This window comes from Sinohyriopsis cumingii, chromosome 8 (assembly GCF_028554795.1).
Source record: "Sinohyriopsis cumingii isolate HCF-2022 chromosome 8, ASM2855479v2, whole genome shotgun sequence".
Classification (NCBI taxonomy): Eukaryota; Metazoa; Mollusca; class Bivalvia; order Unionida; family Unionidae; genus Sinohyriopsis; species Sinohyriopsis cumingii.
Window position 1 is genome coordinate 12413054 of NC_142968.1, and position 16129 is coordinate 12429182.

The following is a 16129-nucleotide window of genomic DNA, read 5'->3' on the forward strand; positions in this document are numbered from 1 at the left end:
TGGCCGTGGAGGAGAAGCTAAGTTTGAAGACGAAGAGGAGGAAAGGGAGAAGGAAGATGAGAAGGAATGAAAAGAACGATCCTGCTCACCTCATGCTTGGACTTCTGCGTGAGGTCAAGCCTGAGGTGAGAAAACCTCCACAGGCAACTCCACAACCACAACGATAGCAACACGCAGTAAGATAGTAATATAGTAATATAATTTAAACCTGCGGGCAAATGCATTCTCTTTGCAGTTTTGAAGTATTTAAACTCATTACTGTTAACACAACCCTTATCCAGCCCTAAAATGTCACAACTCCAGTCAGCATTTAGACTTAGACGAGGTAAAATTAGGCGACAAAACACCCTCTCAATACAATTAGCAAGCTGTAGCCCACAAACTCAAAAATGCACACAGGGCATAGCTAGCCCCCACCCCCAACTACCATTGGTAGGATCACAAATTTTAAACCACAAACATTGGTAGGATCACAAATTTTAAACCACAAACCCAAAGCAAGTAATTAAAACAACACTCAAATGTAAAATCAGGACCACCTCCACCCCTCTCCCAAACAATACAAGCAATATCTACGATTGCCATGAAACTGAAATCTTTTTCAAAGACCCAAACAATCGCTACAAATCTGAAACATTAGATGACACAATACCAATGTCACCCAAATATGATACACCACCAACAAGCTCTCCCATACCTGAACATAACCTAAATAAGGGAAAGACTCTACGAACACTAACAAGCCCGATAGTGAATAGGCTCCAGGTAGACACGCACAAGGACAAAACTCAGTACGAAAAGACAACACCAACCTCAGCCCCTCCCCCACCTAGAGAAACATTAAACCAAGGACAAACCCCACTCCAAAATAAAAACCAGATTAAAAAAAGTGAACAAAAACCACCAAACAACGAACTACACCAAAAATTAGGAAAGAAACCTTACATTGTAGGCAACAACCCGGCCCCTCTGGAATTAATGAAAACAACCCAATAACTGACTCACAAAACCCAATACATATAAACAATGAGTCAATCATAACAAACTTAAAAACCAAACCACATAACAACCCAGATACGCCTACCTACCTCGGCAAAGGAAAATGACCTATGAAAACTAAATCACCCCCACCCCCACCACAAACATCCATAAAACAGTATCAATCAAGTAATGTAGGACCAAACAAAAAACCAACAAGTACCATTCAATTGACCACACAATATATCTGAGCAGTAAAAATAAACAAATACTCAACCTTAGTACATCTACCATCATGTCAACTCTCACCAGAACACACCAGGGTCAATGTAGAATAATTAGACCCAAAACAAACTGCATAGTAATCCAGTGTAGCACTCTGGCACAAACACAAAAATATCTCGAAATTAAAAACATGGGACCACTCAAGGTCAAAATGGACAGACATTATCGAACCCAAAACAGGAACAAAAACTCAACCCCACCAAAGGTAGAAACAATAAAAACACAAGCACAATTAGGCACAAATGCAGGACAACCAATAACAAACTCAACTACAACATACAAAAGAGTTTTAACACTCAAGGGACATAATAAAGACATCTCAAATGTAACCTTATTCCAAAATATCCAGGCAAACGGCACCCAAATCACCAAAACGTATAGAATTATAACTATAAAGGACAGGAAACAACCAAAGCTGTTATTGAATCAACGGAGTCACTGTCCACTTTAATCAAACTTGGCCGATCAAGAGCTAGACATCGTTTAGAACCCTTCAGAAACAAACCTCGTTTCTGCACGAAATGCCAACACTGGGGACACTTCGCCCTCAGATGTAGATTTGACCATAGATGTGGTGGTAAACATCAGGGCAAGTGCCACGCACATAAAAAAATGCCGAAATTGCAGGGAAGAACACCACCCAAGATCACCAGAATGCAGATATACCATCAAAGAAAAACTAGCCATTGAGATCATGGCCACAAAACACATACCCTACCGAGACGCAAAAACAAGTGCAAATAAAACAAATCAACCACCCAAACAATCTAATGCAAATGTATCCAAAAAGACCAAACAAACGACAAAATCAACCAACCGAAACCCACTAACCCTATTAAAATAAACACCTCAGTTAATAAATCAATAGCCATACAAACAGAAGTCACACAAAGAAATATCATAAACTCTAAACCACCCGAGGGGGAAGAAAAATCAAAGCATACAACTCAAGTAAATACCCAATTATTAAATAACCCTTTAGAAGGGAACAACAGGTACATGACATATACACTAAATGACATCATTAGGTCACTCAAGGACAGTCTAACCCACTTAGAACAATGGGCAACTACTTTCTCTGAAAAGTTTAACAACAACCATGGATAATACAACTAAACACAAACTAACCATCTGACAATAGAATAGTAGAGGATTATACAAAAACCTCCCCGGATTACAACAAAAAATCAACCAGGCAACCACTAAACCAGATATAATATGTATCCAGGAAACACACCTTACCAACAAACAAAACAAATTACCCAAAATAATAGGATACTCACCTGGAATTTTTAAACACTGACAGAATGGACAAAAGGGAGGAGGTCTAGCAATCTTTACTATCGACACAACAACATATGTCGAAACATTACCAACTCCAATTACCACAAACAATATAAACAGCAATGAACATCAAACAATAATGGTTAGCACAGGTAACACTGATATCCAAATTATTAATCTATATGACCCAGGGGGCAATAATCCTACAATTAGCCCAAACATCTACCATCATATTACCAAATCCAAAACCAACAACTTATTCATCTGTGGGGACTTTAATGCCCATAATGAACTATGGGGAGAGAATAAGAATGATATAAGGGGGACAAACATCGAAGAGTGGATAACCAATCACAATCTAGTCATCCTCATCGACGGATCCAAAACTAGACTAAATTCTGAGAATGGGTCCCTCTCGGCCATAGATCTTATTATAAGCACCCCCAAGTTAGCGCAAATCACTGACTGGAGTGTAGATCAAGAAGATTCAATAGAAACCGATCACTTCCCGATCATTATCACTATTCAAACTAAAACCCAACACGTACCCATTGAAACCCCACCCAGATGGAAGTATAGTCAAGCTAACTGGAATCAATTCCAAATCCTGCTAGAGCAAATAGATATTGACAACCTAGAACATCCAAATATTGACAACCATCATGACAATATAATAACTACCATTTTATAAGCAGCTAATCAGAGTATCCAAAAAGTAACAATCAACAACCACCAAAAGCCAAAAGTACCATGGTGGGATGAACTATGCACAACAGCGCATAAGGCCAAAAAGAAAGCTCTAAATAAGTTCCAAAAAGCTAAAACCACATTAGACTACCTTAACTATAAAGAAAAAGAAAAGTTCCTAAAGAATACAATCAAAACAGCACAAATAACACATGGCAAGCCTTCTGATCTAAACTCAACCTAAATACTAATTCAAAGCAAGTCTGGGACAAAATTAAAGCAATTAGAGGACAACAACATATACAACCCCCAAACTTAAAGGCTCTAATAGCAATAAAGACAAGGCAAACATACTAGCAAATCATTTCACAGATATGAGTAGCAATATCAACTATTCCAAAAATTTCCAAGACCATAGGCAAGAGATAGAGCTAACACATACTCATATTTTCCAAGACCTAGGAAATCCCAGTTCGGACTTAAACTGTGAGATTACACTGAGTGAATGGAACAAGGCACTTGCTTCCAAAAAAGAAACATCCCCAGGCAAGGTACAAATAGGTTATATAATATACAAAATTTTACCCAATAACATTACCAATGCAATCCTCAAATTACTAAATACAATCTGGGACACAAGATAACTACCACAAAGTTGGAAGCAAGCCATAGTAATACCCATCCCCAAACCAGGCAAAGACCCCAATGATAAAAACTCATACAGACCAATTTCCCTCACAAACAATGTATGTAAACTAATGGAAAACAAAATATCAAACAGACTAAAACACCTCCTCGAAAGCAACTCCTTACTATCTGAAAACCAATGTGCTTTCGAAACAAACGCTACACCATTGACCAATTATTCCGACTAGAAGCGGATATAAAAATAGCATTCAACTCAACAAGGAAAACAGACAGAAACCTTATAGCAATTTTTCCCGACTTTGAAAGAGCCTTCGACATGATCTCGACCAAAGGTCTGATTGCTAAACTTAACCGATTCGGAATAACGGGGCGACTTTTTAACTGGATAAATAACTTCCTAACAGGTCGCAAAATTATAGCAAGAATAGGAAACACCCTCTCAGAAGAATTTGCCTTAGAAAACGGTATCCCTCAAGGGAGTGTACTCAGCCCATTGCTCTTCAACTCAATGATAAACGACCTAAACCATAACCTGGGCTCCAACAAAGTCAATCTATTTCAATTTGCCGACGATAGCGGCATCTGGAGAGCCGGAAACCCCGCTAGTAAACCAGTTATAAAAGAATTACAACTTTGCCTAGACAACATAGGAAAATGGGCTGACAATTGGGGGTTCAAAATCTCGCAGGAAAAAACAGTAGCAATAATATTCTCACCAAAACGCAACTATAAACTAGTATACCCAAACTTATATATCCAGGGAAAATTAATTAAATATGTTAAAGTGGCCAAATTCCTAGGCATGTATTTTGATAATCACCTAACTTGGAAACAACACATAGAATACATAATTAAAAACTGAAATAATGATCTAAATGTATTACGAAACCTAAAAGGAACATCTTGGGGAACAAACCATGGCACTCTACTCAAGATATATAAGTCATTAATTAGATCAAAACTGGACTATGGCTGCCAAGTCTATAACTCTGCTAAACTAACATGGTTAAAAAATGCTAGTCGCAATACAACGTAAAGCACTACTTGTGTGCACCGGAGTACTCCCGTCAACTTCCCTTGACGAGCTCCAGATCCTAACCGGGGAATTACCATTATACATGAGAAGGCAAGAATTGACAGTCAGGTACACCATTAGGCTAAATAACCACCCCAACACTCATATTACCAAAATAACAATTAATAAATGTAACATCACATTTAAAAGCAAACTAGTACCAAATATCCCAGGCGGAAAACTCGCCCTGAAGCTCAGGGAGAAATTACCTATCCTTGAGCAACAAGAAGAATACGTAAAACCACCCAGCCTAACCACCTGAATGCAAACTACCACGAGGGTTAAAACCAAGGCCACGGAATACGGGAACAAATACGAACAAGAAAACAAGCTTAAAACAATAATAGCAAATGACATCCGACAGTCATATGAAGGATTCACTAAAGTCTATACAGACGGATCCAAAACAGCTGAACCACCAAGAACGGCGGCTGCAATAGTTATCCCAGAATACAACATTCAAATGGGATCCCGATTGCCAGATTATTGCTCAAGCTTCACCACTGAATTCTGGGCAATCACTGAAACGCTCAAATGGATAAAAGATAGTAACATACCAAATACGGTCATAATAAGCGATTCTTTTAGTGTAATCACATCAGTCAGAAATCGCCACACTAGGACCAGAGAGCATTTCCTTGACAGGGCATTCTGTATGCTCAAAGAACTATCCATAAGAAACCAGATAGTTGACTTCATGTGGATACCATCGCTTATAGGAATCCCTGGAAACGAACAAGCCGACAAAATCGCAAAAACCAAATTAGGAGACCCCAACCTTATCCCATTAGAATATAGCACAACCGAAGCACAGAGCTTCGCTGCAAACTATATAAACCAAAAATGGCAGGAGCATTGGAATACCTCCACCAAACGTAGGAAACTATACACTCTTCTACCAGAAGTTGACCAATCCATCAGACCACCTAAGGGCTCCAGTGTAGACCAAAAATTCATTAACAGAATTATGACAGGAAAAACTAGGTTAGCAGGAAGCTTTGGCAGATTTATCGGACCCAAACCAGCTAACATAAACTGTTATATCTGTCACACTGTAGAAAACCTAAACCATATATTCAATGATTGCATAAAATACAGGAAAGCAAGAAACAACTTCCAGAAAGCTCAAAAAGAAATCAGATCACCCTATAAATACCCAGACTTCCTATATACATATAATCCAAATAAGCACTTAACTACTCAAAATATATTAAGATTTATAGGAATGACGAGACTCAAAAATAAGATATAATCAATAATCAACAGCTTAATTAAATAATCATTCAAACTCCATATCAAACTCAGGTAAATAATTGTGACGGCCGACTAGGTCTCGTGGGTTCACAGACCGACACAGTCGTTCACATCACACGGACACTGCTCTTCACATGGGTTCACTGAAGTGCACTCCACTTCACATGGGTTCATTGAAATCGCCCACTCAAAACAATCTAGTAAAAAAAAAAAAAAAAAAAAAAAAAAAATTTAGAAAGAAGAAAATAAATAAATAAATAAATAAATAAATAAAATAATAATAAATAAAAAATTAAAAAAATTATAAAAAAATAATAAAAAAATTCTCTATTTCACACTCTCTTAACCCGATTATATATCTCCCCTAATTATTAATATAAAAAAGCACAGGATATTATCCTTTCCATCTCTGGCAACAATAATTATCTAAATTCAAAATTCGACGCAATCATCAACCTGGATCCAGTGGACACCGCCAAGGACAGCAAATGATAGCCTCCCTGCGCTTTTCCTCCCTTGCCCCGTCCGGACACCAAAAATTAATTTCCCATATATTAACATAAAACTGAGTGAGTGCAGGTAAATTCCCACTCAACCAAACAAGTAAGCAGATATATTTTAGTAGTATCATGAGTGCGTGGGTCCATTCCCTCTCATGAATCAGCCCTCCAGTCAGACCGCAATGGGTCAAAGAAAAGGTCCCACGGCTGAAGGCTAAAATTATCAGTGCACCGTGTACACATAAACGCCTCGGGGATGAGGCTCTCATTCCTTCTCCCAGGAACAATTATCAGGTCGACGCGGAAGAACGCAGCAGCAGAGGGAGCGTAATGCATATATATGCAGACCCAGCTAGCTAGTACCCAACCCACTAAACTCACTAAAGTGAATAAACTACAGCAGTCGGATAGACCACCACTACCAGCAACTACCAGCAACAAGGGATTGTTCTAAATCTAAAGCTGCCCAGGAGAAGACGGACCACGTTCCAGCCCAGCAAAAAATAAATAAAAATAAAATGAAATGAAAAGAGACATTTGCCAACATTGTCTCTAAACCTCCACCACCACAACCACAATCACCTCCGCCAGTGAAGAGCAGGACCACTCCTAGAACAAGCACTCCAATTGCAGTTTCTAGAATGCAACATGTGCTACAAGAACAAATTCTAGCTGATATCAGAGAAATCCTGCTATCACCACAGGTCACATTAGACCCACCACCGGACAAAACCTTCAAAGTCACTGTACAGGAAGCAGAGGTAGCAACAACACAGGATGAAAGCGACCCAAACATAAAGCGACTAAATGCACTGGGACTTCAAATGTCTCCAGCTGACATCAGGTTAGCGCACGATTTTATGAAAGCAACTATATTTAAAGGCCGGAGGTCAATTAAGGACAGAAAACACACGTCGCAGCAATGGCACACAGGACGTCACATCCTCAAGAAAAGGTTCAACGTTGCCTACACTCAACATCCCGTGAATACACTGATAAAAGCAGCCGAAGTTTTAATGGATTCGAAGGTTTTCCAGCCAGAAAGCGAAGGGAAACCCGCGGCTGAAGGCTATAATTACCAGTGTACCTTGTACACACAAACGCCTGGGGGATGAGGCTCTTTTTCCTTCCCCCAGGATCAATTATCAGGTCGCTGTGCGACCATTAACAGTGGTACATGCACAACGTGCACACACCACTATAATCCAACTACTCAATCAACCACCACAACAACAACGTCTACAACAACCACAGCCACTACTACCATTTCCAGTACCAAGAGCATCTGTCCCCCAGACAGAAAACTGGGAGGAGGAGCTGCAGAGACAGCGGGATACACGATAAGGACAGCTACCCCAGATGTGGTATAGAAGAAGGAGACAGAGGGAAGAAATCTTCAGAATCCCTGAAACTGAAGATTGGGGTTCTGAAGCCACTCAGTCGGCCTCTGCGCTCCCAACCACAGCTGTGAAATGGGACAAAGAGTGGAGTCGGTGTTGTGTCTGTGGTGCCCGGCCTGGGATGTCTCATCACTGACATGTACATCTTAAGTTCGAGAAACAGCTCTTTTCATGGCTAACCAAATCTCTAGAAAAGAGACTATTCAAGTTACCAATTGGTGTGTGTGTGGAGTAGTGTCATTATAAACACTCACTCCTTTACTGATGTGATTATGTTTGTGTGTGTGTGTGTGTGTGTGTGTGTGTGTGTGTGTGTTTGTGTGAGCTCGCGTACGTTTGTGTGGATAGTAGAGTGTGTTTTTGCATGAGTGAAATTAGATATTGTTGTTTGTTTTTCCTCTTCCCGTGTGTGGATAGTAGATTTTGGGTTTGTGGATAGTATATAATAGTTTTTCTTCTTTCCGTGTTTAAATAGTAGATTGTAAGGGTTTTGATAATATATTTTGGGTTTATGGACAGCATATAATAGTTTTTTCTTCTTCCCGTGAGTCAGTAGTATATTTTGGGTTTGTGAATTGTATATTTTGGGTTTGTAAGCGTTCGCGTACGTATGTGTGGATAGTAGATGTTGTGTTTTTTCTTCTTCCCGTGTGTGAAGAGTAGACCTTGGGGTTTTTGATAGTATATTTTGGGTTTGTCGATAGTATATAATAGTTTGTTCTTCTTCCCGTGTGTGGATAATATATTTTGGGGTTTGTTGTGGTTGTGATTTGGATTTTTTAACGTAGCTTTAACAATGCTTCAGTCATATCGCTACCATGTCTGCAACGTCGCAGTTTATTGGGATGTCTAGCACTGGGGCATCATGCCGCAGACATGTAGCATGATGTCCCACCCAGGCACATTATCCTGACACAAGGCCGACCAGTCCTAACACTAACCTCTTAAGGCTGAGCCCCAAGCGAGGCAGCTGTTAGTACCATTTCTATAAGTCTTTGGCAAGACTCGGCCGGTGATCGAACCCACGACCTCCCGCATCCGAGGCATTTTTGGGTTTGAATGAGTTGGCGTACGTATGTGTGGATAATATATAATATGTGAAGTGAATGTACAAGATATTTTCCTTCACGTCCGTGCTTGACAAATATAAAGTCAAACGCCCGTCATTAGCGCCATTCTCCACAGAATAGTCAAAAAAGATGGCTTCAAACCAAATAGACGCCATGAAATTATTGCAAGAGACAATCGATGATCTGGGAGTAGTCGAGGATTTTATGATGTGGTTGAGGTATGGTGTTTATTCCATCCACATTGCAAAGATGGTGACAAACACTGTAAAGTAAACGAAAGAAAAATTGAGAGAACTGATGAAAAAAGTGAAGGAGGACAAGGAGGAAGAAGAAGACGGAATAAAGATGAGAAAGTGGAATGAGAAAATAGAAAAGGAGGAAGAAAACGAAAAAAAGGAACAAAAGAGAGGATTAGAAACAGGAGAAGGAGAAAGAGGAAAAGAAAAAGAAGAATATAGGACAGAAAATAAGAAGCTCTTGGAGGAAAGGAAGAAATTAGAAAACCAAAGGCCCTTTATAGGGCTACTCATATGCCTCGAAAAGATTTACTATTTTTCCTAATTTTTTTTAGTCGGTTGTATGTGTGTTTGTGTGATAGATTAATGTTCAATCGGTATGTTGAATGATGTGTGTGTTATATATTCTACGTCTCTGTCTATAAAGAAGTCATATGTCCCGCCGGTCCAGTCCCCGCCAATCGTTGTTTTATTGGTATAGTTTATGAACTAGCTGTACTTACCCGCGACCTGTTACCCGCTGAACTAGCTGCACTTACTCAGTGAATTCAACCATGTTATGGTTATAGCGCATCGCTGCTTCAGAACAACGTCGCTGATGTCCATTATGAATGTTTTACATTTTCCAGTTTGATCCTGAACAAGCGAAAGATAATTTCCATCAACGCCTACAATAACCAAGTTGTTTAACTGAACTGAATCCGCTCTGGAAGCAAACCTTGTTAGATCTACATCTGCACCATGTTGTGTCTCAGCGCTCACTTTCTTTAAATGTTAGCAAGCATTTCGTACATGTTTCAAGTACAAGACAAGTTCTAAATGACAATACAAAGCCAATAAGTGCTTGCATTGTCGGGTTGCTTCCCGTGAGTGCATGCGGTACTTTGATGACAATATGTCTACATATTGGACCGTTTTTCCGCGTTCGCAACGGCAGAGTCGAACAAAACAATGGTAGGCGAATCTGTCCTCGAGTGGCAAACCCACGATGTAAATAATCAATAGCTTGATATTGTGGTGCAATTCAGTATGAGTCAAATGCAAAAGATGTCGAGGTGTTACTACGTAGGAAACCGAATGCGTCCCGGGTACTGTTGTCGAAACTACGCTAACAACTTCTGCTTCCCACTTAGGGAGGATCTTCGAAATGACCATCATACTCACGTAGGCCATGAAGCCGGTATTTTGTTTTGCTAGGGTTACTTGGCAGGTGTTGGTTGCATGCGTTTTGGGCAACTCCTTTGTGCGCTAAAGATGTGACAGTGTTTCAGTTTAATCGTTGGAGTCTCAACGCTTCATCACAAGTCGAACAGTGAGCTCACGCATGTCATCACTGGCCATGATCATGTCTGTGCACGAAGATAGATGACAAATCCATTTCGCTGTAATTTCGAGCGATTTAATAAACACTTCAACAAAAAGCGTACCCCAGTGCAACATGCAAGGTCTACATGGAACTTTCCTCCTCCCTTACTTACTTTACGGGTACATCGTTCGGGGCAAATCTTTTATTGAAACGTAGTGGAACCGCGTATCTGGACCATGCAACAACAAAAGATCAACGCTAGCCAGAACGCGTGCATGGTTGAAGGCTACTGTTCCATTTAAACACATTAAAAGTTATCATGGTTGAGCCGTTCAAAATTACTGATATCAGTAATCCGCACAGGAAATTCTAATTTGGTGAATTCAAGTTCCCCAATATACTGGTATTTCCGAGGATAATCTGTATTATCGCGTGCTGGATACAACGCGAATAAGATCATCCACACGGAACATCAAATGTCGTTGTTCTGTATTTGACCTGTATCACTGCTCGCCGTGAGATGCACGCTTGCGATGGAATACAGCACGACTCCCTGGAAGGCTTATATGGGGAAACATGAACATGAACTAACGATTATGAAAGAAAGAGAACTTTCTCGGTATATTCTAAATCCTTTTGAATATCGATGGAAAATCTTTGTCGATCGATCTCGTTATTGATGGTTTCGAAATCTCCACACTTTAAAAGAACAAAGATAATACTGCAAAAATGCGCGCGGAAGGTTTTCACCCCTTCTTTGAGACCATCCGACAACGAGAACAATGTAAACCTTTAATCCAGACGGCAGCGTTGTTGTTTCCGCGTCCTTCATTGTTGATTTGATTTCCGGACGCATGATTGAAAGAAGCTTCGCAGGGTCTTTGCTTTTAATGTATACCTTAAGAATATTTCCCGATAATCTTCGAAACCATCCTAGCTTGAACTCTGGGACTTGAACTCGTTATCGAGCTTACGCGGCAGCTAGAAGGGCTATACTAGCTGAGATACGACGACCGTCTTGTTAATGAGTGCCCAATCGTTTAATTCGGGATTGCCTGGCCCATGGACGAATCTTGAAAGTAACTGCACTCATGTTCCGCAAAGTTGCTTTGCACTCAGACGAATTTTTAAGAAAAAAGCAGTGCAGTAATATTTTACACCCTTGGGACATACGGAAATTACATTACGCCTTAAGGATTGTATTAAGAGTCACTCTGGGGACATAAGAAAAGGCTGTGTTAAAATTGCCCAAATGTTTATATGGGTGGGTTTCTTAGGGGGAAACGCCGAAAGTTTAACTTAGAATTTATTTAATCCCAGACTGATTTAGAATTTAGAGTAAGATGGAAACGTTTGGGGACAAAGGGAAATTAACACAGGATTATCTTATCCCCAGGCTGCACTAGAAATTTAAGTCACATTGGACAGTAATTGGAACCAGTTTTCATATTCTTGAAATTTTCATTTCATTTTAATTTCCAATTTACCCTTTGGATTACCTATGGAAATTTTAATGACTTGTTTTGACCTCAAGTACTCAAAAAACGAGAATAAAATACAAAGGTATTTTTTATGAACATACTGTTGTGGCTTTATGGTGTCTTGACCACATAAAAGTGGTTTGTATTTATAGCGAAATGACATTTTATTATCTCATTGAAATCTAGTCTGACTCACGATGTCTTTCATCGCGTCTTCTCCTCCACTGAGTTTTTGTGAGTACGTGTGAAATCCTGTGTGTAGGTCACGCAAAACAGCTTAGTTTCATTTTTAAGCGTATTTTTCTCAATTTGTAACAACTATACATATTGAAATTTTAACCTTTTTTATTGTGATAAAAAAACAACACAAACGCCGAAAATTCTGTGCAACTAGTTTCGCATTTAATGTATGCTTCTTCAGGCACGAAATGTTTTTTCTCTACGCGATAACACTAACTGCATATCAACTGATGTAATTTATTTAATAACCTGTAAAAAATGTAGCATGCAATATGTTGGACAAACACTACAATAAGTTTCTAAGAGAATGAATAATCGTCGCTTTCATATAAAAAATTATAGAGATCCTCAGTTTTCCTCTAATGTTTCAACACACTTTAACACCAATAATCACTCTCTACTTGATTTTTCTTTCATGCCAATAGATATTGTGCATGGTGACATGAATAGACTCATAAAAGAAACTTACTGGATTGGATTGGATTAATAAGTTAGATACTCTGTATCCTAATGGACTTAATGCTAATGCACTATATAAAATTGTATAATTTAAATTGATATATTGTATATCCTTTATAACAATATAATTACATGTATGACTGTTTGTCTCTAGCTTATTTTAATATTTTACTAAACTTGTTTTACAATCTCTAAACTTGTTTATTTTGTATTTTTTTCCGGATATTTTTCATGCCTCACTAAATTTAGTATACTTTGTTCATTCCTTAAGTTGTAAAATAAAGAGTTCTATATTTTTCACTTTTATACTAACTTTTTACAGTTTATAAAAATTCTTTGTATAATTTTTACATTTAGAGGGAATTTCAGTTTTAATCTTCGATAAATTCTGTATCATTTTGGAAGATTCAGAATTATTTTAAGTTTGGACCTTTTTAAAATATTTTCAGATTTTTTTTCTACCTTTTGCTAAAGATAAGAAGCTGCTGGTTCGATAGGGTGGATACTTTCATGTATGCGTAAAATGATTAAGTTGATATATGTTTATTCAATTTTTGCGACCCCATAAAGTCCCCATATTATGATAAATACTCTTAGACTGTTAGCAGTTGTATCCGAAATTTACCCCTTCTAATAACAAACTTTACCCAAAGCATTAAATAGAAGAGGCATAATGGCTCCTTTTGCTGTCATCGTTTCTTTTTCTTTAAGTTGCTGTCACTCTTGGCATTTCCTAATAGCAGTGGCGTGGGTGGGTCGTAACTGACAGTTTCTTTATTTAGGTTTTATGATACTGTTATGTCTATAATTAATCTTCATTAAACCATTCCCATACGGTTTCCCTTTCAGCTCATATTCGTGGATAAACACAGGACGATTTTATTATCAGGATAATTCCTGAATAAAACATGGATTTATTCTTTTATGTTTCTTACTGTCCACGTTATAAATAAACTGTCTTGTTTCATTACACCGACAAAACTCCCTCGTGGAATAATTAGCCATCTTTCAATAACGGGAGCTGTTCATATAATTGGATCATGAATTAGTTGTGCTCCTGTTGAAGCAGATTTTATGCAAGACTGATTGGTCTTAAATATCCACGAAGAAGACATGGTTGTGGTTTCAAGAATGAAGTTTATAGAGCAGAATAATATAGAGAAAGATGTGATGAAGGAGAAAGTACAAAACGGTCAGTAATATGACTATTTCTGAAGTTGGTAGGATGAACATGGGGCACGTTTCTAATGGATAATTTCGTGTAAAACTATTGGTCGATGTTTGAACTTTATGAGAAACCAAATGTTCTCATTCTGCACCAACTGTTAATAAAAGAAAGAGTTCTTGAGTTATTCTGTTTTTCGGTAGCATTTATAAGCATGACGAGCTGATTTGCCTAGAGGGCCTTAATTAATGAATTATGGAGATCAGCACAACATGCATTATTGTCATTTTTGTCAAAGTAATTTGTAACATGCCCCTACATTCCCGGAAAACAGTTTGAATTATGGATCACTTTTGGACTCTTCCATGTAAAGGACTGAAGAGTGGCCTGCCTTTAGAATATGTGGCACAATTAGAAGACCAGCGATCAATGCTAGACAGTTTCAAGGCCAACGAAGAACACTAGGCAGTTACAAGATCAATGTTCAACACATGACAATTACAAGACAAACGATCAACACTTGAGAATTACAAAACCAGCCATCAACACCTGACAATTACAAAAACGATCAACACTTGACAATTACAGGACCAGCCATCAACACATAACAATTACAAGAAAAACGATCAAAACTTGACAATTACAAGAACAGCCATCAACACATAACAATTACAAGAACAACGATCAACACCCGACAATTACAAGAACAGCAATCAAGACTAAACACTTACAAGACTAGCTCTCAGCACTTGACAATTACAAGAACAACGATCAGCACTAGACATTTACAAAACGATTGATCAGCATCAGACAATTACAAGACCAACGATTAACACAAGAAAATTACAAGATCAAAGATCAAAACTTGATAATTACAAGACCAGACATCAAACTTGACAATTACATGACCAACGATTAAAACTAGACAAGAAATTTCTCTTTTTTTGTATGTCATCAGCATTAGCTTTCTGATTGAAATATTCCATGAGTAAGTAGAAGAAGGACTTCTAAAAACGTAGTTTTGCTGTGCCAATAGTTAGATTTAAAATATCTGTTTTTCATGTCAATTATACTTTACACAAAACAAATTCGTATCACACTATTAGTGTTATATATATATATATATATATATATATTTGGATCATAATAAAAGGCTCAAAATAAAACATATATACGAACGGCACAAATTTTTACATTTGATTAATTGGGAATTGATATGAATTTCATAGGAAACCTGACATATGAGGCACATAATACAACATTCGTTTTATATGCGTCCTGTACATAACGCAAATACGAACATTACAAATATATGAGACATATGTGAAATATGAATTTTCATATATCATGACTATGAAATATTAATTACAGAATTTTTAATTCATACTTTACCGAGTGTTTAGTCGTGAACAAATATGGGATCTTGTGTGCAGGCACGGCGATGAGTGCCGTTTCCCCGCGGACCTGGGTTCGAATCTCAGTAGAGCACGAATTAAACATTCTCTAACCTGTTTGATAGTATTATTTGCATTAATATATATATATATATATATATATATATATATATATATATATATATATATATATATATATATATGAGAGAGAGAGGGAGGGGTGGGAGTCGGCCTTTGAACATTTTCATATTTAATTAACAATAATAATAATAATCGATTTTTAGAACACTATAATAGATTTAAGAAACAATAACAACAACAAAACATCTTTTTATCGTTATTTTCATACGTCACATGTGATTGATGAGCGGACAGTATTGTTATATCAAATCGCTTTATACCAACACTTTAAAAACCATGTTATTTTTAATGTGGGTGGTATATATATATATATATATATATATATATATATATATATATATATATATATATATATATATATATATATATGGGTGGATGGATGGATAGATAGATAGATAAATACAAGATATCCACGTTAGCAGAGCAGAGAGCGATGAGATGGCAATGATATGGAATGGTGAGCGCTTTAGACCAATCGCGGCCACGTAAAAAATGTAAATGTAAATGTATATGTTAAATAATGTAA

General features: G+C 37.8%; 1 protein-coding gene across 1 annotated transcript; it reads left to right on the plus strand.

Moving 5' to 3' along the window:
* Nucleotides 1-5219: 5219 nt before the first annotated feature.
* On the plus strand, nucleotides 5220-6209 carry LOC149792989 (uncharacterized). Its single transcript, XM_089968933.1, has one exon. It carries the CDS (start codon nucleotides 5220-5222, stop codon nucleotides 6207-6209), a length of 990 nt encoding a protein of 329 aa, XP_089825059.1.
* Nucleotides 6210-16129: the final 9920 nt, after the last annotated feature.

What these genes read in the sequence shown, in the direction of transcription:
- LOC149792989 (XM_089968933.1), top strand. Translation starts at nt 5,220, where the DNA reads ATGCAAACTACCACGAGGGTTAAAACCAAGGCCACGGAATACGGGAAC.